A 24,095-nucleotide genomic window follows, 5' to 3' on the forward strand; every position below is an offset into this window, starting at 1 on the left:
ATGGTCCCCCTTGCTCAGCGACCGAGGTTCCTAGATTAACTCTCGATCTAAATTTAATTTCTCCACTTAGTAAACGACGCAAGGGGGCATGCAATTCATCCATCATGGGTTCCCGATTGATTTAAGACGTGTCTCAAATAAGACAGAACCGAAAAGGATGAATATACTCCATGTTTGGAGAATCCACTTTTCTCACGTAGATTGTTGTAGTGGGTGAGCGAGAAGAAGAGAAGCTAGTGTTCAAATGCAAGGTAAGCGACTAGGGAATTAAATCCCGTGCTCTGTTTTAGATTCGGGTAATCTGCACTGTCAGCAATCTCAGCATAGGCCTTCCACCAGCAAGAGTCAGAACATATTTAACCATCCAACATTCCATAGTTTTAGTCCAATCTAAACTACATCTAAAGCTCGATTGCAGAGCGTGTCCGACGCTGCTCAAGATTAATAACCATATCTATACCTTCACATAATCAAGATGCGATTCCTCTGTTTACATGGCTCCGGCACGAGCGGGGAAGTATGTGGAACAATGACTACTTTTCGTCTATCGGCCACATGAACATACTAATTGGCAAGCAGATTTTTGAGATCCAATCCGGTAATTAATTCAACATCTAGTGGCCCTGGAGAGGAAGCCGAGATGACCATGACATTTCGTCCCACAAATTGTCAGTACTAACCACAAACAGGTGGCATTAGCCAGGCTCTGGAAGCTAAAGGGCATCGCTTCACATATATCGATGGCCGATTAGACTCCGAACCTGAGCCAGGTACGAATTCCCCCTCTGCCTCCATAACATCGCCTTAACTGGGTCCAGAGCTGAAGGGCATCTTGGATCCACCATTTTACAAACACTACCCACGCGATATCGCACCCGGCGAAGACCTCGCTCGTGCGATCGAGTACACCATGGATATCATTAAGAAGAAGGGTCCATTCGACGCTGTAATGGGGTTCTCACAAGGCGCTGCTCTCGCAGGTTCGATGATCATTAACCATGCCAAAACACATGACGTTCCGCTGTTCAAAGCCGCTGTCTTTATCTGCGGTGCGGCGCCGTACGAGTCATCTGGAAAGGAGACTATTCAGCCGACGCCAGGGGAGTATCTGGTCAATATTCCTACGACCCATATCGTAGGTAAGCAGGATGAGATTTACGACCTCAGTATGCAATTGTATGGTCTGTGTGAACCCTCGAAGGCGGAATTTTACGACCACGGATCAAGGCATTTGATCCCCTTCGACGGCAAAAATACAGAGGCTATGATTGCTGCAATCGAAAAGACCATTAAGCGCGCGAGGACAGGGTAGGGCTCAATAGCTCGGTTGTGCTTTATTCGAAATGTGAAAACGATACGAACAGGGAATCATGTGCAGAGTGCGTCTGGGCCTTTTAGACAATAGATGAATAAAACATATGTATCAAACAGGTTTCTGTTGCTCAACGCTATCTCTTTGAACCGTCGTTTCTATCTCGGAAGTTGTATCTCGAGAACAACACTGCAACCAATAAGCATACCATACCCAAGACAATGCTAGATGTCATCTTTTCCAAGATCGACACCCGGGAGGGACCACTGAGTCATAGCCCGGCGGAAACCTCACCTTCAGCAGGGATGACCTGCTGAAGGAATTTCTCCAGATCTTCAATTTCCTGGGGATCGGCAGAATGGCCAAGATCACTAAATGCCGCATCAGTAACATAATCATCCCGTATATAGATGAGGATACTCACGAGTAAGAGTTGAACTGAACGTTCTCCAGTCCGAGGTCTTGAAGCAACTTCGACGAGGTCTTTCCAAACTCATACTTCACAACGTCATCATCGGTTCCATGAGCAAGGAAGAACGGTGTCTTCTTGTTGGGCCAGTCCTCAGGGATCTGGTTCTTGATGCGATCGCTCAGAAGCAGATAGCATGAAAGTCCAAATACTCCTCCCAGCTTTTCCTTGTTGGTAACACCTGTGAACACAGACATCGCGCCTCCCTGGGAAAATCCCCCTAGAACTATGCGCGAAGGATTGATGCCCTGGTCAATTTGTTCCTTGATCAGGGTGTTGAAGTATTCGCGGGAACGGAGGATGCCCGGTTCATCCTGGCTGCGGATAGCTTCTTCAAAATCCAGCTGCCAATGTGTTAATTGGAACCAATATAACAGGAATCAATTAGGAACAGGGGCAACGTACATCACGGCCGAGCTTGGAAAGGTCGTACCATCCAGGCATTGACATACCAAAATTCTGTAATACGCAGAACCAATTATCAGTCCATTATCTCTCACCCAAGAACATAACTTACATACCACCGTGATAGGAATCATGGGCGCATTGGGAAAAATAAAAGTTACTTCTTCGAACAAGCCTCTACGGCGCCAGTTCTGAGCAAGGCCCATCCTATTAGGAGAACCCGGTTAATACCTATATTTGGCATGTTTCAATTTCTTGGAGGGAGCAATGAATACATACCATCCAGCACCACTATTTCAAGGGAAAGCTGTTAGCTAAGTAGCACTACCTTACAGGCATAGGCACCAAACCTGTCGCCCAGACCATGAGCCATGATCACGGTTGCGGTGTGTTTCTTGAGTGCAGGAACGACAAAAGGAGCCCGGGTCGCCATTTTGCTAGTATTTACACAGTCGCGGTGAGATATTGACAGAAAACCGGGCGTAAATGAGGATTAAAGAGACGTGGCCGACAAAATAAGGAATATCGGAGAATAGGGAGAAGAAAGAAATGCTAGATAACTAAGACGATAACGCGATAAACATTCCCCGCGATTCTGCCTATCTAAGCTCTCACCGCCTAGTATGATAATGCATTGTGCCTCAATAAAGGCCACAAAACTTGACTTTGTATTTACTTCAGTGGATGTGAGCTAAATGATGGCTCTATACAAATACTAGACACTTCACAACTCAGTGCATGCTGCTTTGGGCCGGAAGTTATTCAGAAGTAGTGGTGATAGTCCCCCTAAGCGGCGCAATGGACATGAGGGGAGGAAATATTGACTGATTCGGTGCTAGTATGTACGTACATTGTTTTGCTAAAATAACTGTACATTTTTAAACTCAACGGATAGAATATTAGTGCCGTCTAGCTGTTTTCTTGAGTTAGATTTACAAAGCTGGTACCTGTGAGTGTACGTACAGTACGTGATGTAAAACATGCTCTGCATTCACAGAGGGGTAATACAAAGTAATTCCGTAGAATGTAATGTGAGGCCTATATGCTATCAAGTGGTAAACTACTAGTAGTAGGCTGCTATGAAGCATTAAGTTTATCATAAGGTTCTGGGATACTCGGAAAATAAAGAGTATATAAGCTTTGGCTACTCTTTGTTCCATTAACTTTGAATCATCTCAACTTGGCGTATTTGCCTGCCTATATATTCCCCCAATTGAGTTATTAAAATATCTACATTACTTTGAGTAAGGTTTTCCAGAAAGATTAGAGCGATAAGTGGTCCGATTACTTGCCCTATATTTAGCCAGAATCTTGAACTAAACATATTACCAAGCTATAGAGATGTAGACTGTTACAGGCTTCTACAGTAAGCAGCCAATACCCATGCTCCTACTTGGGAGGCGAGTGCTGGTCCTTCGCGGCCACCTAGTCAAATTGCATATATCACCGAAGCTCATAGCTCCCAGACAAGAGCTGCTTCAATGAGGTCAGAGGGTGCTTCATTGAATTCTAGGGCATCATACTTAGGGCTTGATCAGCTATACCTTGGATTTCATCTGCGACGTATCTGCAAACTGCAAATCAAGGGGTCGGAAAGGTGATCCATCAAGCTATTACATAGGCATGAGTCAGAGGGAACTTGATCTGTGGTTTTCTTATTCTTCCCCATAGTCACAATCCATGTTTCTATTTAATGTTTCCGCGGAAAGATAATCTTGATATAACAACCCCTAACAACCTTAACTATAGGAAAGGAGCACCCGATATACGATAGAATGTTTAAGTCATTTCCAGCAGAATCTCACAGACTAGACTTGCCTTGAGCGCTCCGCTCTCTCAAACATCCTATAAGCTTTCTTATAGATTTCTCATAAGGGGGTGCATCAAAGACCGACCGTATCTCATGATTAATTCAGATTTGCTAAAGTAACATGCACGGATGCCGGGTTGAATCCGTATGAGTGAACTCAGAGGACAGTGATGGCTATTGCCTATTACTATTATTACCAGTTCTATTTATTAGATTCAAACCGTAGTGTGCAAATAATGGAAAGACAGAAAAATAAAAATATAGACAAATTTATCACACACAAAGATCGTAAACTTCCTTCCTCACCGACTCAATAACGTTTAGGATAAACAAATCCTCCACAACACCCTTCTGCCACGTAAACATCAACACCAAACAACCATCGCCACCCGAAGCAACCGAGACTTCAAAGGCATTTCCCGTGACAGACGCACTTTGCGAGAAAACGACGCGTCCAACCCGCGGCATCCCTTCTGCCGGTGTAGTAGAAGTAAAAGCCCCAACATTTGACACCTCATAGGTGGACGACCTCGGCCGCCCGACCTTTGACAAATAGAGCTCATTATGGTAATCGTTTACGTACCTAAGCAGATTTGCAGAAGTGTCCCTGCCCTCTTTACTGAGTTCTCTTTCGATTGTCGCGCGAGACCGCACGGTCACGGACCAGGGGAACGAGGTCTCACTGAGGTCTTTCCGAGAGTAGTCTTCCGTGTATTCTTGGACAAAGACACCCATTGAATCTTCTGTGATGGGGCCGGGAAGCCAGTGGCGGTTGGACATCGCGCCGGAGCATCTGACCTTCGTGGAGGATTCAGGGAGATGGGTGAAAAGGGAGCGAGCGATGATTGTTTGAAGAGCGGCTGTTATGGTTGTCTTATTTTCGCGACAGCGGTCTCTGAATGTGGATGATAAGTGCTTTGGGAACACGATGTGTTTTAGCTTCGTCTCCAGTGGGAGCTTGACCTCCGAGCCTGTCCATAAGCCCGGGTCTCGGGGATCGTAGATCTTAGCTTTAAAGAGCTGAACAGCCAGGTAAGTGTACGACACTGGCTTAGGGTGGACGGCCTCCCCAGGCGGCAGAAGCGATGAATCAGGCGATGGAATAACCTCCTTGACGTCGTCTACAGCCAACGATGACAAGGACTGTAATGCCTGCAGGAAGGATCTGTGGAAGACCTTTCCCGAAGTGCCGTCAGAAATAGCATGATGGAAGACAAAGACGACGGTAAACCGTCTTTCGGTATCATCGGCATCATCAGTTAACACGAATATTCTCCAGAATGGCAACGGGAGCTCGAAGGGGGTATTATGCTGGGTGCTCAGCAACGTATCCAGATCTTCGTCCCGGTCTTCTGCATCGGGGAAACCGTGTTCACGCTTCTGGAAAAAGACCGATTGGCTGAGATCGATGCTCGGGAGACGCGCGAAGTAAGGATCCTTTGTCTCCTCGCCGATTGGAACGGCTGAGAGGATTGGGTGCTGCGCAATGAGTATTTCACATGCTTTGTAGACATAGTCTTTGATTGGGAGGGTAAATGTTCCCGGAAGTGAGTAAGTTGCTGCTACGGCTACATTATAATAGAATCTTAGGTGATGGCGTGCGGTGGAGCATAGCTCTATGCGACCGACCTGCTGGGCGTCAGTTATGGGGGCATGCTGTGGCCCTCATGTGAGCGCTCACTGACCGGTCGAAGCTTTGGGAATTGGTCCATGGCTTTCAGTGGGAGATGGGTAGCCACGGGAACAATGGAAGCCTAAGTTGATAGCGGATGGAAAATATGTACATTTATGCACGTGACATAAGCACTGCCCTAATATATGGGTCACTAGGTATGTTGACCACAGCGCGTTTTAGGCCTAGCGCCTGATCCTTTGTTTCCTGTATATAAGTAGGTAGTACTAAGGGCCTTCTGGCTACCTAGATAGGAATGAAATCGCGACCTCTGTCCCACCTGATCTGACACTTCGTTATAATATCAGATGATATGAGAGAATACGAGACAACGACAATTGCGGAGTTAAGTTTACTATCGTCTTGGACCAGGCTTGGCTTTTTCAAATTGTGCATAGCTGCAGGATATAAAAAGGTATACTATACAATAAATGCGTCACATGACACAGAATCATTACTCATGACTATAACAGACCCTTTCCCATGTATAAAGAAGGTGTAATAAGGAAAAAGAAAAAAGAACCGTAGACTCACTGTTCTTCCATAGCTTGGGAAGAACTACCTAAGGTACGATTCACAGAATTGCCATCCCACCAACAACTGCAGCACCCAACATTCCCCAAGCGGCCGTCTCCAGAGCGACCGCGCCAGCAGTGGATGTAGCGCTACCGGTAGAGGAACTGGAAGTAGAGGACGACGAGGAGCCACTCTGTGCCTCTCCGTCAGCAGTGGACTCGTTCGCATTGCGCTTTGCGGCGTCTCCGGTGAATGAAGTCGCCTTGACACCAGTGTTGTTCGAGCAAGAGGAGGGTGCGGAATAGTCCACATCCGTGAATTGGATATCAGCACACTGAAATGAAACGTCAGCACCATATACTACATGAGGATTAATAGATCTAGGATGTACCGCGTAAAGACCACCGCTCGGGTCACCATTGCTCTGTACCTGCAGGGTTGCGTTCATTCCATCTGTCAACTTGACGCCGACGATGGACTCATCAAAAGTGACATTGGGAAGGCAAAAGGCGCCCAAACCCTCCACTCGGAAGGTCGGGTGGAGAGTAATGTTGAAATTGGTGCCAGGGTCGTTTCCGAGAGCGAGAAGCACTTCCACAGCTGTCTGGGAATGGCCCATTGTCAAGGCAACAGGGAAGTCACCAGCGGAAAGAGAGACCTTCGTCCGTTCCGAGGATTGAGACAGGCCACTGCAGGGGAACTGACTCATTTTGTCCTCATCGAATCCACGGCTAGTCGGGTAGTTCAGCTTGAAATGAGCGGAAACCAGGGGCGCAAGAGACGCCAGGGACAGAATTGAGAGTTTCATTGTCGCTGTGGAGATGAGGACCAAGAGACTCGAGCTAGTATATGGAGGGAGAGGTGTTAGACAAATACGGCAGGGGAATTGATTTTATTATATAGTATTGGGGGGAGTTGGTTGACAGAAGGTGCAGTGGACATTGATCGGCAATTTCGGCACTTTTCTACTCATAGGGACAAAACTGTTATCAATTGGAAATTTGGAGGAGATTACGGAGTAATGCATCGGGCCTAAGTTCCACAATAATCAAGCATCATTGACCTAATATGAGGTTTCTTTGAAATCCGGACTGGAGCTGGGCGCCATCGTGTTTGCTTTGACATGGATCGAGAATGCATGCGCAGAGACTAAGATGGAAACGGTTAGGAAATGTGCTCATATCTTCTCAAAAGCTTTAAAGCACCTGCAGTCTCCAGGTGGAGCCCCCTTGTCGGCACTGTGGACCAATAAGAAGAATCACAAATCAACCACAACCGAGATTCTTGGGCCTGAGGCACTTGGGCGTTCAGTCATCGCGCAATCTTACCTCCAACCCTAGTTGAAATCTATTAGGAGTAAATGAGCTCATAACGTCCAATACAGCCAAAAAGGGAAAGAAATAAATGAGAGCCCGGAAATTTTCCTGGGGTAGCTGACATTGTCTGATATGGCTTAGAAGTACCACATAATGAGTTAATAACTAGTTATCCTACTGCCAATCGTTGACATGAAAGTGAGCACATGGGTATCGCCATTGGTACCTTCGAGGAGAATTCATGATAATAACAACTGATAGAGGTATCACGGACAGGTAATCGAAACGCTTCAAACTCCGCTAAATGCATGTAATGCTCGCCTTAACTCCAGGGCCATTTGTGGCAATATCAAATGCCCTAACGCCAAACCCAGATCGCATAGATGAATAAACAAGACTTATGGCTGCAAAAGTGTCGTCAATGGCTATGCTCATTCCATTGAATATACCGCCCTACGGCCAGTTCGCCTAGAAAAGCACCACCCAGCACAGAGCAGAAGTAGCCAATATTCATTGTCATGACAGCCAACATGCTGGAAAAGGGTCAGTATATACTTCGATCAACTGAGGAAAGGCGACAAGTCAACACATACAGTAGATATGATACTCCTGTAATTAAGAGGAAAAGGAATGCTCGCGGCAAATCGACGCTAAATCTGAACGGAAGGGGCTCGTGTGTAGCCCGGCGCACGACTTTAACGGACTCTTCCACCCCTTGCGCTGATACAAGTGAAGCTACTTTGGCATCGGGATCGGCGTCGATACGACCAGCTTCCGTTGACTTGCCCGCGACGGCCACGTAGCGACGATTCAGATGAGCATTCAACCAGTGCTGCTCCATGACGCCCTTGAACGCAACCAGGAGTCGGCCAATAATCGATAGAATGATAAGGAAGATGCACGTGCCAGCGTACGCGCCACTGGATGACGGTGTCCACTGATTTGAGAACAGGGGTGTATCTTGGGCATTAACGAAGACCATTGCCATCGACATGGTCATGGATGATGAGGATGATGATGAGGAAGAGGACGAATGATCCATGCTGCTCATATCCATGGTGAAGGCGTTGAAGTTCACTCTCCAGTTGACCCTTTAGAAATAGTGAGATCGATAAATGCGCCCCGCTATATTGAATATCAGATCTCTCTTTTAAATTTAAATCATGGGATTGACGTGCTCGTTGTCGTTGCAGTCAAGTAGTGATGGTTGAGGTGCTGAGGAGGGAAGGAGAAAAGGGCGGGAGAGAGGAGGAAAAAGGTAACACGACGTAGTGGAGAGACAATATCATGATGATTAGAGGCGGCGTTGGGATCTTTATTAAAAGTTGAGACAAACCGACGGCTTGAATGCGGACCAGAGCCAAGTGTCACACCAGCGGCCGGAAGGGTGGAGACGTGAGCACATTTTAAGGCCCGGGGCCAATCACGGGTCAGAGATTAGGGCTCCATCCGCGAACATCTACTTTGGAGTGTGAGCAGATTATTAGTCTTGGAGTGGAATTCGAAGCAAACCAAATAAAATTAAATCAGAGAACACGCGTTAATAATTACTTAACTCGATGGAGAACTTGCTCGGTCCAGTATCCGATAAGCATATTGCATCTTTCCAGTCATTTCTGCTTCATCTACCCCCCTCACTCGCTTTCTCCCTCTTCTCCTTCTCTCTTCTCCGAATATGACATCCTACTGATCTCCCGGTGAATAACAATTTGGTCGACGCAGATCCTCTAGATCCATCCCGAACTGCGTACTACCCAGTCACTCCGATAGTGCCACGTGAGAAATTCTAGAAGATGTCATGATACCCCGCAATAACACTATACAATTAATGGTTATTATTCTCGATTGAGGTTTACCCATATCCGTCACAACTGAAGATCACAAAGAAACAGCACTCACAACTCCGCCATGTCAATGGGTGGAATGGACATGGGCCCAATGGGCCATATGTCCATGGGCGATGGCGTGCCAGGCCTCTTCTATCTCCAGAAGATGTACTGGGCAGTAGTAGGAAGCGCCATAGCTGCTGGGACAGTAGTCAATGCCTTCAATAATTTTCTCGCATTCCAAAGGTCCGTATAAACTTCTTGTCCTTCAAAAGATACAGTAAGGCTTACTCGCAACTTTAGACTACGGGACTCCACTCTCACCCCGTCAAAACCAAAGTCACTATTCTTCATTACTTGCGCCACTCTGACGGCAATCGTTCGAGAAGCAAGCTACGCAACATTACCCCCATGGTCGCTAGGTGGCCGCATCATTCACTTTGCTCCGCTAGGCCCACTAGCCATCATCTTAGCCAATCTAGTCGTGGTCCTTGTCTTCTGCTTTTACAAGTTAGACACAACGGATCAATGGAAATGGGAAGATGTTGGCTATCGCACCGGATTCGTAGCTATTGCCCAGCTGCCTTTGATCTTCCTGCTGGCAGGAAGACAGAATATCATTGGCCTTCTAGTCGGCATGAGTTATGAGAGATTAAATTGGTTCCACCGCTGGATTTCTCGGACTCTCTGGCTAACGGTTACGATCCATATGGGATTCTGGTTCCGGAGTTGGGGACGCTATGACTACATCACGTACCAACTGAAAAACGATCCGTTGTCGAAACGGGGCTTTGCGGCATGGTGTATTTTGACTTTTATCGTCTTATCATCCATGGCACCCATACGACGACTAAGTTATGAATTCTTCGTTTTACAACATCTCGTGACATTCGTTGGATTTATTGTTGCAGTTTGGCTACACGCGGCGGAAGAAGTCAAAGTATGGGTGTGGATTTCTATCGGCTTGCTCGTTTTTGACCGGGTTGCGCGATACGCATGGGCCACATATGCCAATTTATCCATCTTCCACCGCTCCACCTCAAACACGAAGCATGCCCTCTGGGCTAACCGGGCTTCTTTTACTCCTTTACCAGGGAATGTCACTCGCATTACAATCGACAATCCAGGCATCCGATGGGAACCCGGGCAGCATGTGTTCCTGACATGTCATTCGATAGTACCCCTGCAAAGCCACCCATTCACCATCGCCTCTATCTCTGCGGACAACAAGATGGAGTTTTTCGTACGCTCTGAGAAAGGAGGCACTAGGCGTTTCTTCCGTTATGCATCTAAGCACCACCACGTTTTAGGCTCCCGGGATACGTCCCCCGTGAAACCGGCCCGTGCCGTGTTCATTGACGGTCCATACGGAAAAATGAGACCTCTCCGTCAGTTCGACAGTGTAATACTACTTGCGGGAGGAATGGGTGTGACTTTCGTCATTCCCTGTCTGCGAGATATTGTGTCCCGATGGAAAATGGAATGTCTCGGGGACAACGAGCAGTCCAAGAAATCCCCACGCCTCACGCCGACGAAACGTATCCGATTTGTATGGGTGATTAAGTCGCGGGCTCAACTTAGCTGGTTTGAGACGCAGTTGCAGTCCGTGTTGTCTGATGTAGAAGAATGTCGTCGTGCTCAGCCTGATATAAACCGAGAGATCGAATTGAGCATATATGTGACCTGTGACGAAAAGCTGGAGCCACAGCCACAACCAGCGCAGCCTCTCTGCTCGCAGGCCCAGCCTGAATCAACAATTGTCGGTACTCGCCAAGACGCCAACAGTATTGAACCAGCTGCTGTCACAGACGAGAAACGCAGTAAAAAAGACGATGTTTCGATCCATTCCATCTCCAACGTTTCTTCCGGAGACTCTACACCACAGAGTGGATGCCTCCCTAATGGCGGATGCTGCTGCACAACAGCCATTGAAGATGAGGACAACAACAGCATCACAGTACATAATTGTTCATGCTCCGGCCATGCCGCTGCCTCTCAAGCTCCGGGGCCAGAGCCAGAGAAGCTGGATGTTAAAGCAGCGCCAATTAAAGTGCCCGAGCTCCCCATGTTCTCCGGTCGACCGCAACCACGAACAATCATCCGCAAAGTGTTGGAGAAAGCCGAAGGCGAAAGTGCCGTGGTGGTCTGTGGACCGCAAGGTCTATCAGATGATGTGCGCCGGAGTGTGGTGTACTTGAGCGACGAACGGGCTGTGCATAAGGGAACAGGGGCGCAAGGCATATATCTACATGCGGAGAAGTTTGGGTGGTAGATGGTTTTGAGTATATCATGCATGCTTTACGACTGTATATATCAACTTTGACAAATGAACATAGTTAACTGCTAATTTAATATACCATATTACGTCGATCTATACAAACACCGGTGGAAGATATGAAGTAACGGTACGGAGTACAGAACATGGACTTATCTCTGACCATGGGCAAGACCTCTTTACTCATAATATTCTTGGTGCTCTCTGATTAGTTCGTTTAATAGATACTACTATTGGTCTTTTGCATCAACCTTCGGCCGGCTGGCCTAATGGTAAGGCGTTGCTCTCCTATGGTGGTTTCACTCGTAGTAAAGCAAAGATTCAGGGTTCGAGTCCCTGGTCGGTCGTTTCTTTTTTGTCTTTTTTCTTTTTTTTTTACTCCATCTTTTCCGATCAATATATCTGTTCGTTTCTATTCTGCAGTGCCAAGCGTAGTCTTCTTTTTCTCTTTTTCTTCTCGTAATAAGTTTCAAACCTTGACCCTGGAAGAGCCGACCAAACCAGTGTAAAGCATAGCGTGACAGCTGGTCATGTTCCAGCTGAAAAACACGGTCATAATTAGGGCCATACCAAATGTATGGAGATACAGTAATACAATGGGTCCAAAACCAAGACGAAGGAACCAGCAGGTAACCATCCCCAAAAACCCGTCACATCCAAGGTACACAGTAATCAACCCGCATGGTAAACTATCCGTTGTTTTGTAAACCAGACGCGGATTCGTCGCCATGGATCAAAAGTATATCTATAGATAGACAGGAACACTCGCCTAGAATACCCCCAAATGAGCCTATATTCTATTCTACTCCAGGCAATTTGGCAAGAGAACAATGAAGCCTAAGACATGAGATTAGGCCTGCCCGCGTAGACACGGAACGCGTGATCTTTGTGGTGGCTGTGCCCACAACGCAATTCCTTTGCTATGTGTACAGTGTACACAGAATTTGAGTGATCTGATCTGAGATCTAGGTGGACTGTGACGTGGTGTTGGTCGCCTTGAGATTCCAAGGTTTAGATCTACAGAGTGAAATAAACCTACTTTACTGGCATTGATAAGGATGGTTTTCACGTATTTGATACCCGGTGAAAGATGGGAATTGGGATTGGAGGGTGGTGAGATTTTGCTGACGCGGTATGATGAACTGTAAGTGCCGATCAGTACCTGACCCGAGTGTACTTTTGTATGGGTGTATCAAGTACACAGTACGGGGGTACCGGGTATCGCAGGAAAAGAGGATGGTAAGTACAGTATTTGGATTTTGTTGAGTTTTTCTATAGGATATTGCTTTCACTTTACAGCTATCGAGTGTATTCATAGTTTATTTGGTTCTTAAAATAACTGTATTGAATTAGAATCCTTGTATGCAGTACAGAGTCTGTGCATGCTGATTGGGTATATAACCTTGAGTCAGCATTTGCCGCGTGACAATTTTTGACTTTCAAGCTGAGAGACAAGGCTACACTCCATAAAGTGTGGGCGAGCATAGCAAGACAATATACGCGAAAATGAATGATAAAAGAAGTTGATAATGGCGTGATTTTGTGATAGAGTGAATAAGAAAGAAAGGAAAAAAATTGTTTAGCCGCTAGAGGCATCATAAAAGATAAGAGCGAAATGGATTGGTAATTTTTAGGAAATGGTATCAGCCGCGGGATCAAACTTACGCCGACGGTAAGGTTTTCGTCCTGACGAGCTCGCGTAACTTAACCGCCACCGTCTCGTCTCGTCTCGTTTTTCTCCTGCCCGTCAACTCTTTCCTTTTCACTTTCTCCCCCCGAGTCTCGCTGCCTTCTGCTCGACCAGCGCCCTTGCCTTCATCCTATCCCGTCGACTGAGCCGTTGCGATCATCTATTTCTTTAGTCTAGTCGCTTCAGATAATCCATCCACCATCGATTTCATCAATCCTTTTGTCGTGAACATGGGTCGTACCGTCGACCAGGAAGTTCACGCGGCGTTCGTCGAGTTCCGCGCCAAGGAAGACGATAAGGTGCGTGTCTTTGTATTTTCCGTAATATTTCAACCCGCCGCCCCAACACCGCGATACTGACATGACAACTTGTTTGATATAGTGTCTCTCCGTCCAGTGTATCTACTGCCAGCAGATCCGCGCCAAAAACACCTCGCGTCAGAAGCAGCACCTGCTCGAGTGCCCCGGTCTCCGTGGCCATACCAACCCCCAGGCTCAGTCTCAGACTGCTCAGTCCGCCCCCAATGGCATCGGTGCTACCAATGGCTATCCTCCTACTCCCAATGGCGCTACAGCCACTGCACCAGGCGCTGGCCCGGGCCCAGGTGCCCTGCCTACTCCCAACGGGCCCATGATGACGAACGGCGTCAATCCCCATGCTACCCCCATGCAGACGCCGCTGCAGAACATGCAAGGCCGCGCTTCCCTTCCCACTTCCGGTCCCACCGGCACTTCCTCTGCTCCCCCGTCTCAACAAGCTCCTCGCGCGACTCCCAAGTCGAAACCGAAAACGTCGTCCTCAAGTCTGCCCGCCCCGCCTTTGGATGATGTACATGCTGCATTTGTTGAGTTCCGTGCGAAGGAGGAAGACAAGGTAAGATACGCCCCCGCTAGTGCCATGGCTGATATTACGGAGCATATCTGACTGGGGCCCAGTGTCTCTCCGTCCAGTGCATCTATTGCCAGCAGGTTCGCGCGAAGAACACGAGCCGTCAGCGTCAACATCTCTTGGAATGTCCCACTTACCTCAGCGTCATGAAGGATTCGATCCCCGCCAACAACCTCCTCCACACTTTCCCCGAAGGCGACGTGGCTCGCTCATTGCAGATCCCCGCGCCTACTCTCGAATTGGACTTCCGCATGAGCATAAAGATGAACCCGAAGGTGGCTGTTGGTCAGAGTCTCTGGGGCCAGAGAGACTGGGTCACGTTTGTTGGAGGCCAATGGGCTGGTAGATGGGGCAAGGGTATCGTGCTGGTACGTAGGAGGATTTATCAATGATTCTTAGCGCAACATGCTAATCAAGTTTTAGCCCGGAGGACAAGATTCGCAGATTGTGACGAAGGAATCTGCTACCAGTCTTCGCGCAAGTTACATGCTTCAAACCGCAGATGATCCCCCGGCTTTTATCATCGTGAAGACCAATGGGTGGCTCACCGGCGCCAAGGACGTTCTGGACAAGGTCAATGATCCGGGTGTTGCGGACACTATCAACCCTAACACGTACAAGTATCGTATCAATCTCACCATGGAGACCGGTGACGAGCGCTACGCATTCTTGAACACCCTTATGTGGGTTGGCAGCGGTTGCCGCAGGGGCCATGAAGGTTAGTAGGAATCGCAATGCCGCATAGGCCAAACTATACTGACCGCATTCTAGTCATCTTTGATTCGTTCCGTGTCAATTAATCTGCTACGGTATTGCAGCTGTTTTGTCGGTTCTTCAGCGAGTAATTTTTGAGGGGAAAAATTGTGCTTTAGTTTCTTCGCAAGTTGTCTCTCTATCTGCCCCAGAGTATGTTGAGCTTTGCCAGTGTTTAAGCCCTGTTGATCTGGATACATGCCTTTTGCCTCCCAATCACGAGCCCGCTTGATGCGTTCGTGCAGCACCCATGTTCTTTACGACTTCTTTTCGTTTCTGTTTGTTACTACTGTAAGGTATTTCATTTCTTTGTGTCGAGGTGCAAGGCTGGTGAATTTCTACTCTTCTTCTATATCTCCCGATCCTTTTCATATTAGCAGTGCGATGTGAATATTTGTATCTCTACGAGAATGAAAACTTCCAGTTGATCGGAGATATATAAATCTCAACATGACAAGCAAGACCACGAAAATAATACATAAGACAGACAGTAAACCAACCAAAAAGAAGAAGAAAAAGGGAAAGAAGAGAAAAGAAAAGAGAATAGAACATACAATCAAACCCCATATATATAGTATATCTAGATCCAGATCCAGATCTAGATTTAGATAATAGACATAGGATACCGTAATACCCACTAACCACTAGGTCCATGGTGGATAGGATACACTATACAGCTATACAGGTACGGAGTACGGCCAGTAAGTACGTTAGTAAGTAGTAACGGAGTACAAATAATACCAAAGAAGCTAAAAAAAAAAAAAAAAAAAAAAAAAAAAAAAAAATCCGTAACGCAGTATAAATAGCGTATAGTACCTAATACCCCATAAACCTAAAAAAAGAAAAAACAACATATTTATCGAGGTAAAATTACTCGTACTAGCTCCTTAACTAAATTATAGGTTATTCGCTTCGGGGTATGGATTACGCGCGGGACTTTCGATCTATATTTTCTCTGGGTGAGAGATTTCTATGTATGTATGTATGTACGCACTTACTAACTTACTACTTAACTAACTTACATGCTTTATGCATGTGTATGAATTGTATATTGGGCAGTTAGGCTCTGGGGGGTTTTTTTTTTAGTTCATTGGGGTATTGGGTTCTGGGTCTTCCTTCTTTTGCCTTGTGCTTTTTTTTTGTTTGGGTTACTTTGTCTGCTTGTTATGGACCATGGTTTTATTCACTACTGGGTGTATTGGAGGTTCCTTTTTGGGAATTTTTATGGGTTGATCAGCGGTGGATGGGATGATTGGCATGCATTTATGGGGTGGGATCTATTTTGCTTTACTTGTGTTTTGTGTTTTATGTGAGTGTACATTACATGCTAAGGAGAAATCGAAAGTTGAAATTACTAGGTATATTCCTGATATGGTAAAAGACATAACAAACAGTCGTAAATAGACGTCTATGGTTTACATTGAACACATGACTACACTTAACATCACATCTCGTCTGGGCCTGTCAAGTCTGTATCCACTAACACTTTTTAAAAACCTACACGCAAAATTAGTAACAGGACCCTCGATAGCGACTGTAGGAGAAGTTCTTACCCTTTTCTGTGTTTCCATCTCCCATGCTCTTGTTACTGCTGTTGCCGCTTTGGATGGCACCCAGGATACCGTCCATGTACGGCGCACCGCTCCATTTCTGGTGAGTAAGGACCTCGACTCCAAGTTCCTTCTCGCGTGCCTGAACTTGGCGCACGTAGGCGAGCATGCCCTCATCCTTGAAGGCACGGGAAAGCTCTGTTGTCACGGTAGCGTTGGTGTGTAAGCCGGCGAGGGATATCAATTGCAGCACGAATCTGTATAACTTGTTAGTCTGTTTAATGCTTTTAACAGGAATGCAACTTACCCGTGTGGCGCAAGGTCCCAGATGAAAGACTTGAGGGTCTCTTCGGTAAAGCCCTGTCCCATCCAGTTGAATGACGGACTCAGGTTGTAGACCAGCTTCTTGCCGGGGAAGGCGCTCCGCACGTCTCCGGCCAACTTGGCGGCCTTCTCGACGTTCGGATTGCCGGTTTCAACCCAGAGGAGGTCTGCGTAGGGCGCGAATTCCTTGGCTCGCTTGGTGGCTGCTGGGAAGCCAGCCTTGTAATGGTAGTAGCCTTCCCGCGTCCGGGGAATATCCCAGGACCAGACCACTGGGGTCTTGGTGTAGTCATTTGCGAGGGCTCTCCGGCGGGTAATGGAGAGATCTGGGTTCTCCTGGACTCGCTTTTTGTATGCATCCCTGACGGATTGAGCGGCTCCTTCTCTTTCGAGGTGGGCGTCGACGGCTAACAAGGTCAGTATGGACAATGCAGACGGGGAAACAGATGTTAATACCTTCGTCGAATGTGACAAGCTTGTGGCTCTTGACCCAGTCCAATTCATAGGCATCAATCTCAGCTGGGGCAGCGCCTTCCCGCTCCATCGCCTGCAAGGTCTCGGCCAGAGGCTCGGTCTCCTCTGTAACACCTAGGATAAACTCGTGGTCACGCACATCGATAGCACTGCTGAGCAGTTTTCCACTCTCCGAGTCTGTCCGGGCGATGAGAAGGTTCTCAGAGCCCATCATATCCCATTGGAAACGAGCCGCAACAAGCCTGTTGATATGTTCGCCTACGGGTACAATGACCTTGCCTGCGAGGTGACCGCACTTCTTTCCGCCATGGAGCTGGTCTTCGAAGTGGACCGCAGCAGCACCATTCTCAGCGAAGAGCTTGGCAAGCTTTAGGACTGCAGAGAGTCCTCCATGTCTACAAGGGTGGCCATTAGTCAATGAGTTTTCCCAGGGTTCAATCGCATTGCATACCCAGTATCTCCATCCGCGATAATCGGTCGCATGAAATCTACATAAGGAGTAGACTTCCGCTCCTCCGGGGTCATTTTCCGCCTAGCGTCCCAGTTCTTGCGATCATGCAGTTGTTGAGCCTTGAACAGTCTCTGGACCTGGTTCGGAACCGTGTTGTACGGGTAGTCACCCATATCTGGCGATACTTCATGGGTAGTAGTTAAAAGGGAGGAGCAGGCCCAACCGGAAATATACAGGACTTCTTGGTTCGGGGCCTGCTGTGTCATTTGCACCGGATCAATGGCGCCCACTTTAGAGACATCGTCAGCTTCATACTCGCCACCTCCGTCTTGAACGGACACATACTGGTATGAACTGGTTTCCCTTCCGCCGCTCTTTCATTCAGCAAGTTGAACAGTTTCCGCGCCATCAAGGAGCTGGGGTAAGTCTGTTGGAGTGAGCCCCGTTTGCTGACCACGTCCGCAGCCGAATAGGGTCGCTTGATGCCCTCGAAACGCGGCGACTTCCACCATGCCTCCACATCTTTGATCTGCTGCTCGTACAAAGCATCCTCAGCTGCTCCAGCCTTGTCCGCCGTCGACAGAAGTTGGTAGGAGTCGCAGGGTAATGCTGTCGAGACGGGGGGTTCAACAGCGGATAGCGGTGGCACCGACATCCGCGGATAACCGCATGTGAAGGAACGAAGGGCGAGGCGAGATGTAGACGAAGGGGTGGGAAGGCGTCGAGGGATTCGACGGGGAATTGATCGAAACATTATCTATAACAGTGCGAAAGTTCACGGTAAAGTGAAAGGTATATGGAGAAAAAGGGAAAGGGAAAGGGAAAGGGAAAGGAAAGAGAGAGTAGATGATTTATGCTGGGAATGTAGTTGTTACCTCCGCGGCGTTAATGACTAAATTAAATGGGCCGACCCGCCAACCTCGGTCGGTCTGGGGTTCCCGTTTCCCCGCCGTCCCATCCAATTGAAGTGCCGATTTTCGCTACATTTACATATCTGAACAAGGATCTTTACTTCTGTTATATAAAGAAACGGCTGCTGTGGCGAACACCCTCCAACTATGCATATCCAACTTGGTAGAGGCTTGAATCCCAACCTCGTATGTATTATGTAACACTACTAGTAGTCGCTGTGCACTTTCAACAAATGAGAGCCGTCGGGATACTAGTATGGGGCCAAACGCCGATCAACTCCCTTGTGTCAGACGAGAACAGAGTTTGCATCGTCGGGTTGGTGTGGCTGGCGTGGGATATTACGCGAGACCTTTCATGATTTGTCCCTCTGTTGCCATCAAATGTAGCGATTGGGTCCTATCACCGTTTAAATCAGGTATCCAAGATCTGACACACATATATGTATAAACAACTAAGACCTTCTTAGCATCTCCTATAGATATATAAGCGTCCCGGAACACATATCATTCCACACTCTTTGCAATTGGAGGACTGGCACGATACATACTCTGTACTGTGCATCTTTCTCTACCTTCCTCTCTCACACGGATTTCACTGTCTAGACACCGCCGTCATGTGTGGATTAACAGCCTTCTTGACAGTTGGAGGAACACCTGGTTGTGTTCACTATGCCAATAATGGCCCCGGCCTAGAGAAACAGTTAGAGGAAAGCTTAGACTTGGTCAACCATCGAGGTCCAGATGCGCGTGGTCGTTGGTTCAGCACTGACCATAGGGTTGGTATGTACTCGGTATTCCACGGATAGCTGGTTGCGAAAAACTAATCCACGACAAGGCCTGGGACATGTCCGACTCTCGATCGTCGACTTGAGTTCTGCAGGAAACCAACCTTTCCACGACAGCGAGGGCGCCATCCATGCTGTCGTCAATGGGGAGCTCTATGACCACGAGGAGTATCGAACGGAGTTGGCCCAGGAATACGACTTCAAAAGTAACAGCGACTGCGAGATTGTCATTGCGCTCTATCGACATTATGGAATATCATTTCTCAACAAATTGAGAGGCGAGTTTGCTCTTGTCCTCTATGACGCGAATCGCAAGCTGTTCTTGACAGCCCGTGATCGATATGGTATCAAGTCACTGTATTATACCATGGTTGGCAATCGGCTTTTAGTCGCTACGGAAATGAAGTCTTTCCTACCCTTCGGCTGGAAGCCAGAGTGGGATGTCACAGCTATCAGGGAAGGAGCCTGGATGAACGGCTCGCAGATGTTATTTAAAGGGGTGCAAAGGGTACGTACGATATACATAAAGTCCCTGGAATGTGATAAGTGCTATGTTTATTGTTGCTTGGGTCTGACAACCGCTTAGCTTGCCCCTGGTCAGTATATGGTCAGTCAGAACTTCAATCCCCCTGAGGTGAGAACCTACTGGGATACCGATTATCCAGATAAAGTATGGGATACCCAATAGATATGCCTACTACCGAAATTCTAACCGAATATAGAGAACAGTCTACCCACATTCGGAAGAAGAAGTGATAGAAAGAGTGAGGGAGCTTATGCTCGACGCTGTCCGAGTACGACTGCGTGCTGATGTGGGCTTGGGAATCTATTTGAGTGGAGGTCTAGACTCGTCCGCTATAGCGGGTATGGCCGTGAAGCTTGTCCAGGAGGGAACCAAACTCGGGAATGACACAAGCGGTGAGCGTTCAAAAATAGACTGCTTCACGGTCCAATTTGAAAAGGATAGTGGGTTCGATGAGTCAGGTACGTCTATCAACTTTGGCCTTTTCTTTGGATGTATCTCCTGAATGTTGGCAGATATCGCGCGACGGACAGCCGAGTGGCTAGGCGTGGGATATCACCCTGTATACTTGGATGAGGAGGCCATTGCCGCCAGACTCGAGGATACAGTCTGGTATAGTGAAATACCAGCCGCCAATGTGAATGGAATGGGACGACTCGCAGTAGCTGAGGCTGCCCATGCCATGGGGAAAAAAGTCATTCTCACCGGTGAGTGTCGCTATCCATTGTAGCACCAATGCTTAGTTATGTTAATCATGTTTCGATTCTTAGGCGAGGGCTCCGATGAGCACTTCTCGGGCTATTCGGATTTGCTGCCGAATTTCCTTCTAGAGCCTGATTATTCATGGCCACAGTCTCTCGCTAAGCAGAGTGACTTCGCAGAAGCTTGGAAAGTAATGGAGGAAAGAAATCAGATACTCGCGATGGGCATGGACGAGGTGGCCGGTCCAACAAAGCGCATGCTTAACAATACCACGTTATGCGCCCGATTAAGCACATTCACTACTTTGCCGTACTCATCCTGGACAGATCAGCTTGCGCTGAGAAGCCCAGCCACAGCATTTGCAGAGAACTTCGGCGTTCAGGTCCTTCACAAGATGATGGAGAAGTGGCATCCTCTTCATTCGACGCAGTATCAATGGATGAAATCTGTGCTCGCGAACTATATCCTCCGTTATATCGGTGATAATGTTGACATGGTCCACCAGATTGAGACGCGACCGCCATTCCTTGACCATTACGTTACGGAATACGCGAATAATATCCCCCCGAGCCTCAAAATCAAATATGATCCTGAGAGTAAAACTTTTCGTGAGAAGAATATCCTGCGTGAAGCAATGAAGCCATTTGTTACGGAGGAAATCTATAACCGTACGAAGCACCCATTTGTCGGACCATTTACCTACCAAGAAGATGGCCCCGTGCACAAGAGCTTAAAGCGACTGTTGACAGAAGAAAATGTCAACCAGCTGGGATTTTTCGACAATGATCGGGTACAGAGCAATCTCGTAAAGGCATTTCGCGACAAGGATGGCGTGTGCTTCCAGAGAGCACTCGCCGTGGCCCAATACGTTGTCCTGGGACAAAGATTTGGGGTCAAGAAGGCCCAGGATCCTGGATGCAGCGAGACATCATCTGGGCCGTATGTATGAGCCAATGAAGACGATAAAAGGCATTTCCAGAGTTTTATCAGTGCCTAATGATTCCCCGTTTATGGCATCTCATTCTAGTCTAGCAGTAGCTAAACGTCTGTGCAATGCGAGAGTAGGGTTCATGTGAGCATCCGAAGGGATAGCGTTCTCGTAAAACTGTCCGCGTCATCCATGACAATAACGGTCTTACAGTAACATTTGGGATCCCAATGATTCTGTGACTCGTTCAAAAATCGATAATCTGTAAGGGTTGATCTCATGACTTATCGGTGGCGCAGGATTGCATCTGGTTGGCGCGTACTATTGAATGCAGTACAGTGAAAGTCAGATATTGCGATCCTCGGATATAGCTTAGTGCTTGCTGTATGGACAAAGTACACCAGGTTCGAGGCCTAAGATAAATTCTTTCGGAGACGGACCGGTGAGTTCTTCAGCGCCTGATGATCGTCTCACTGCTCTCCACCTGTCAGCTGACCGGGCCGGATTCCGTTCTCGGTTTTATCGGTTGCTAGCCGAATAATGGTTTCTTGAGAAGCTGCGTATTTTAGTTGAGCTATGGATGATACATTGATGACACAATGGCTGATTGGACTTTTAGGTCTTTTTGGAATGATATCTCTTAAGCGATGTTAGTCCTTCCTTTCCACCCAAGGCATCAGGGAGGCCTTATTCTTGCTTAATTATGAATGGCTTTTGTCGAATTCTGGAAGAATGGCCGGTCGATAAGGTTTGCAAATACCGTCAGCGAGAGAGTATTGACTTCGGGATGTTGGCAGGTAAACTTTCCTAGCATATGTTTGGAGAAGCGGGGAGCGGGGGAAACGTGGAGTAGAACGTGGGGGACTCGTTTCCGAAACGAAGATCTGAGGAAATTTTTCCGTCTGTCGGTAATTTGTACCCATTCAAACTCGACAGGCATTATAGACTATCACGAAGACGGTATAAAATACATCGTAAGAAGCTAGCATGCAACTCAAGAAGTAGTTTCGCTTGTTGATGTTTCTTCAGACCGATCATCAAGGCTGCCAACGAGTTTGTCGATCATGTTACCATGGGCGGAATCATTCGCCCGCGGACATGGACCGAAGTATCTAGTTAGTACGGGCCACATATGACTAGTTCATGTCTCTCGGCCACTATCCCCAGAGTGTTGTTTCTAGACTCCCTGCAGATAAGTGTGGAAACGAGGTCATGTGTCCAACTATTGCCTGGTAGGGAGCCCAAATTCAATTTTGTTTTGTTTTTGCCGGTGGGTCTAATACTACTGTGGTAAAAGGTAATAATGTAGGATCTATAGTGTCTTGACCTGTTTCCCGAAATTTCTCCGTATCTCTCGGTCTTCGAGGACTTTTGACTGATTGCTATAGTATGGGCAAGATTGGGTCATCGCGGGTACAGCTGAGGTCTCATAGCATATTATAGTCGAAAAGAATCATTCATCTGCTATCAAGGGGATTCGAAGCTTTGGCGAAACCGCGAGTTCCAACCATGGAACGTCTCCCAGCTTAGGTTTCGTCATTATTTCACTGATCAATGAAACTCAAGGAAGGAGATCAGTCTTATGACGGGTTTATCCAACTTGATTGACAGGTTGCAGGTTTCCGCTGGACTTTAAAATAGTTACACATGGCCCACAATGATTCGAACCCCATGAATCTGGAACGACGAGTGGACATGTGTAGGATTGCTATATGTCCATGTCAACCCTTCGTCACGTGTCGCATGGTCACGATGCACACCTGAACTGGTACTATCCTAGTTCTAGAAGGAGTCCTTCAGGAAGTGCGACAAAACTTCCTGGTACCATACGAGTAAAATCAAGTATCCAGGCTAAAGGACACCCGACACCCGACACCTTGGAACTCCCTCCCTAAGGATATAGACTTGGAAAGAAAAAAGGACTAGAAACCTAGAAGAAGAAAAACCGATAAAAGATCATTCCCAGTCGAGAACCGCCACACATCCAAAGACCCGTGCGTCAATATTGTCGCACATGGCGGTTGTAATGTGGGGTTTTCTGCGAGTTGCTGAGCCAACGTGAGTCCAAGATAGTTGGTTGTAATTCAGGGTAGGTTGTATGTACAAGTATAATACAAGTGGTAAGTGGAGGTTCCCCCGACTAAGGTACAGTACATAGTCATACGGTGGGAGAAGTACGGTTGTATACTCGCTTTGACAGCGGTACATGTACTAGTGAGTACTCCAGATTTCAATCGACCCTTGCCAAATTAACTCCGCTCGTCGGAAGACCTATCAAATTCTAAAAGAGGGGGGGGGAATCTTTTACTCTCACGAACCAACCACCTGCGTCTAAATCGTCATCTATAATTGTTAACCTCGCCGAGTGGCGTTAGTCCACCCTATCACTGATTCATGACGATTTTATTAACAACTGGCCCCTTTCTGTCCTTGATATAAATTCCAATGACTTTGAATTCCTGCATCTTGGCTTTCCATGGTTAACCGACGGATGGCCATCCGCTAGACTAGATTA

The 24,095-nt window shown here is 47.4% G+C and overlaps 9 protein-coding genes and 1 non-coding gene across 10 annotated transcripts; 5 read left to right on the forward strand and 5 right to left on the reverse strand.

The window, feature by feature from the left end:
* Positions 1-475: 475 nt before the first annotated feature.
* Positions 476-1,312, forward strand: F9C07_8847 (serine hydrolase FSH; the record flags this gene model as incomplete). Its single annotated transcript, XM_041293194.1, has 4 exons — positions 476-517; positions 580-598; positions 690-770; positions 819-1,312. 4 exons carry the CDS (start codon positions 476-478, stop codon positions 1,310-1,312), a joined length of 636 nt encoding a protein of 211 aa, XP_041148034.1.
* Positions 1,313-1,372: 60 nt separating this feature from the next.
* On the reverse strand, positions 1,373-2,656 carry F9C07_8848 (acyl-protein thioesterase 1). Its single transcript, XM_041293187.2, has 6 exons — positions 2,537-2,656; positions 2,466-2,477; positions 2,303-2,393; positions 2,187-2,240; positions 1,737-2,125; positions 1,373-1,683 (listed from the first exon to the last, which is right to left on the reverse strand). The coding sequence occupies exons 1-6, from the start codon at positions 2,617-2,619 to the stop codon at positions 1,584-1,586; spliced, it is 729 nt and encodes a 242-aa protein (XP_041148035.1). The 5' UTR covers positions 2,620-2,656; the 3' UTR covers positions 1,373-1,583.
* Positions 2,657-4,269: 1,613 nt separating this feature from the next.
* F9C07_2234544 (alcohol acetyltransferase) lies at positions 4,270-5,708 on the reverse strand (the record flags this gene model as incomplete). The annotated part of the gene is made up of 2 exons (XM_041293188.1): positions 4,270-5,625; positions 5,682-5,708. The coding sequence occupies 2 exons, from the start codon at positions 5,706-5,708 to the stop codon at positions 4,270-4,272; spliced, it is 1,383 nt and encodes a 460-aa protein (XP_041148036.1).
* Positions 5,709-6,242: 534 nt separating this feature from the next.
* F9C07_8850 (putative GPI anchored protein) lies at positions 6,243-6,992 on the reverse strand (the record flags this gene model as incomplete). Its single annotated transcript, XM_041293189.1, has 2 exons — positions 6,243-6,518; positions 6,576-6,992. The coding sequence occupies 2 exons, from the start codon at positions 6,990-6,992 to the stop codon at positions 6,243-6,245; spliced, it is 693 nt and encodes a 230-aa protein (XP_041148037.1).
* Positions 6,993-7,918: 926 nt separating this feature from the next.
* F9C07_8851 (Ctr copper transporter) lies at positions 7,919-8,557 on the reverse strand (the record flags this gene model as incomplete). The annotated part of the gene is made up of 2 exons (XM_041293190.1): positions 7,919-8,033; positions 8,094-8,557. The coding sequence occupies 2 exons, from the start codon at positions 8,555-8,557 to the stop codon at positions 7,919-7,921; spliced, it is 579 nt and encodes a 192-aa protein (XP_041148038.1).
* Positions 8,558-9,408: 851 nt separating this feature from the next.
* On the forward strand, positions 9,409-11,598 carry F9C07_2234547 (ferric reductase; the record flags this gene model as incomplete). Its single annotated transcript, XM_041293195.1, has 2 exons — positions 9,409-9,572; positions 9,630-11,598. 2 exons carry the CDS (start codon positions 9,409-9,411, stop codon positions 11,596-11,598), a joined length of 2,133 nt encoding a protein of 710 aa, XP_041148039.1.
* A 258-nt stretch (positions 11,599-11,856) lies between these two features.
* On the forward strand, positions 11,857-11,948 carry F9C07_t188. The gene has a single exon. It is a non-coding gene; the product is annotated as a tRNA-Arg (tRNA).
* A 1,473-nt stretch (positions 11,949-13,421) lies between these two features.
* F9C07_8853 (uncharacterized protein) lies at positions 13,422-15,363 on the forward strand. Its single transcript, XM_041293173.2, has 5 exons — positions 13,422-13,590; positions 13,673-14,164; positions 14,227-14,547; positions 14,603-14,897; positions 14,951-15,363. Exons 1-5 carry the CDS (start codon positions 13,522-13,524, stop codon positions 14,977-14,979), a joined length of 1,206 nt encoding a protein of 401 aa, XP_041148040.1. The 5' UTR covers positions 13,422-13,521; the 3' UTR covers positions 14,980-15,363.
* Positions 15,364-16,249: 886 nt separating this feature from the next.
* F9C07_2285203 (isocitrate lyase) lies at positions 16,250-18,562 on the reverse strand. Its single transcript, XM_041286528.2, has 6 exons — positions 18,077-18,562; positions 17,732-18,020; positions 17,263-17,675; positions 16,790-17,213; positions 16,486-16,739; positions 16,250-16,429 (listed from the first exon to the last, which is right to left on the reverse strand). Exons 1-6 carry the CDS (start codon positions 18,483-18,485, stop codon positions 16,422-16,424), a joined length of 1,797 nt encoding a protein of 598 aa, XP_041148041.1. The 5' UTR covers positions 18,486-18,562; the 3' UTR covers positions 16,250-16,421.
* Positions 18,563-18,845: 283 nt separating this feature from the next.
* On the forward strand, positions 18,846-21,855 carry F9C07_1692455 (asparagine synthetase). Its single transcript, XM_041293196.2, has 7 exons — positions 18,846-19,058; positions 19,110-19,422; positions 19,478-19,935; positions 20,014-20,097; positions 20,150-20,411; positions 20,466-20,657; positions 20,721-21,855. Exons 2-7 carry the CDS (start codon positions 19,257-19,259, stop codon positions 21,599-21,601), a joined length of 2,043 nt encoding a protein of 680 aa, XP_041148042.1. The 5' UTR covers positions 18,846-19,058; positions 19,110-19,256; the 3' UTR covers positions 21,602-21,855.
* Positions 21,856-24,095: the final 2,240 nt, after the last annotated feature.

This window comes from Aspergillus flavus, chromosome 5 (assembly GCF_009017415.1).
Source record: "Aspergillus flavus chromosome 5, complete sequence".
In the NCBI taxonomy this organism is placed as follows: domain Eukaryota; kingdom Fungi; phylum Ascomycota; class Eurotiomycetes; order Eurotiales; family Aspergillaceae; genus Aspergillus; species Aspergillus flavus.

Bases quoted from the DNA above. Each gene is read 5' to 3' on its own strand.
- F9C07_1692455 (XM_041293196.2), top strand. From the start codon at position 19,257: ATGTGTGGATTAACAGCCTTCTTGACAGTTGGAGGAACACCTGGTTGT. The intron at 20,412-20,465 runs GTACGTCTATCA...GAATGTTGGCAG, and splicing joins TAGTGGGTTCGATGAGTCAG to ATATCGCGCGACGGACAGCC. The intron at 20,658-20,720 runs GTGAGTGTCGCT...TTCGATTCTTAG, and splicing joins GAAAAAAGTCATTCTCACCG to GCGAGGGCTCCGATGAGCAC.
- F9C07_2285203 (XM_041286528.2), bottom strand. From the start codon at position 18,485: ATGTTTCGATCAATTCCCCGTCGAATCCCTCGACGCCTTCCCACCCCT. The intron at 17,214-17,262 runs GTATTAACATCT...TGACCTTGTTAG, and splicing joins GCTTGTCACATTCGACGAAG to CCGTCGACGCCCACCTCGAA. The intron at 16,740-16,789 runs GTAAGTTGCATT...CAAGTTATACAG, and splicing joins TGGGACCTTGCGCCACACGG to ATTCGTGCTGCAATTGATAT.
- F9C07_8848 (XM_041293187.2), bottom strand. From the start codon at position 2,619: ATGGCGACCCGGGCTCCTTTTGTCGTTCCTGCACTCAAGAAACACACC. The intron at 2,241-2,302 runs GTATGTAAGTTA...TGCGTATTACAG, and splicing joins CCATGATTCCTATCACGGTG to AATTTTGGTATGTCAATGCC. The intron at 2,126-2,186 runs GTACGTTGCCCC...ACACATTGGCAG, and splicing joins TTTCCAAGCTCGGCCGTGAT to CTGGATTTTGAAGAAGCTAT.
- F9C07_8853 (XM_041293173.2), top strand. From the start codon at position 13,522: ATGGGTCGTACCGTCGACCAGGAAGTTCACGCGGCGTTCGTCGAGTTC. The intron at 14,165-14,226 runs GTAAGATACGCC...ACTGGGGCCCAG, and splicing joins GTGCGAAGGAGGAAGACAAG to TGTCTCTCCGTCCAGTGCAT. The intron at 14,548-14,602 runs GTACGTAGGAGG...ATCAAGTTTTAG, and splicing joins GGGGCAAGGGTATCGTGCTG to CCCGGAGGACAAGATTCGCA.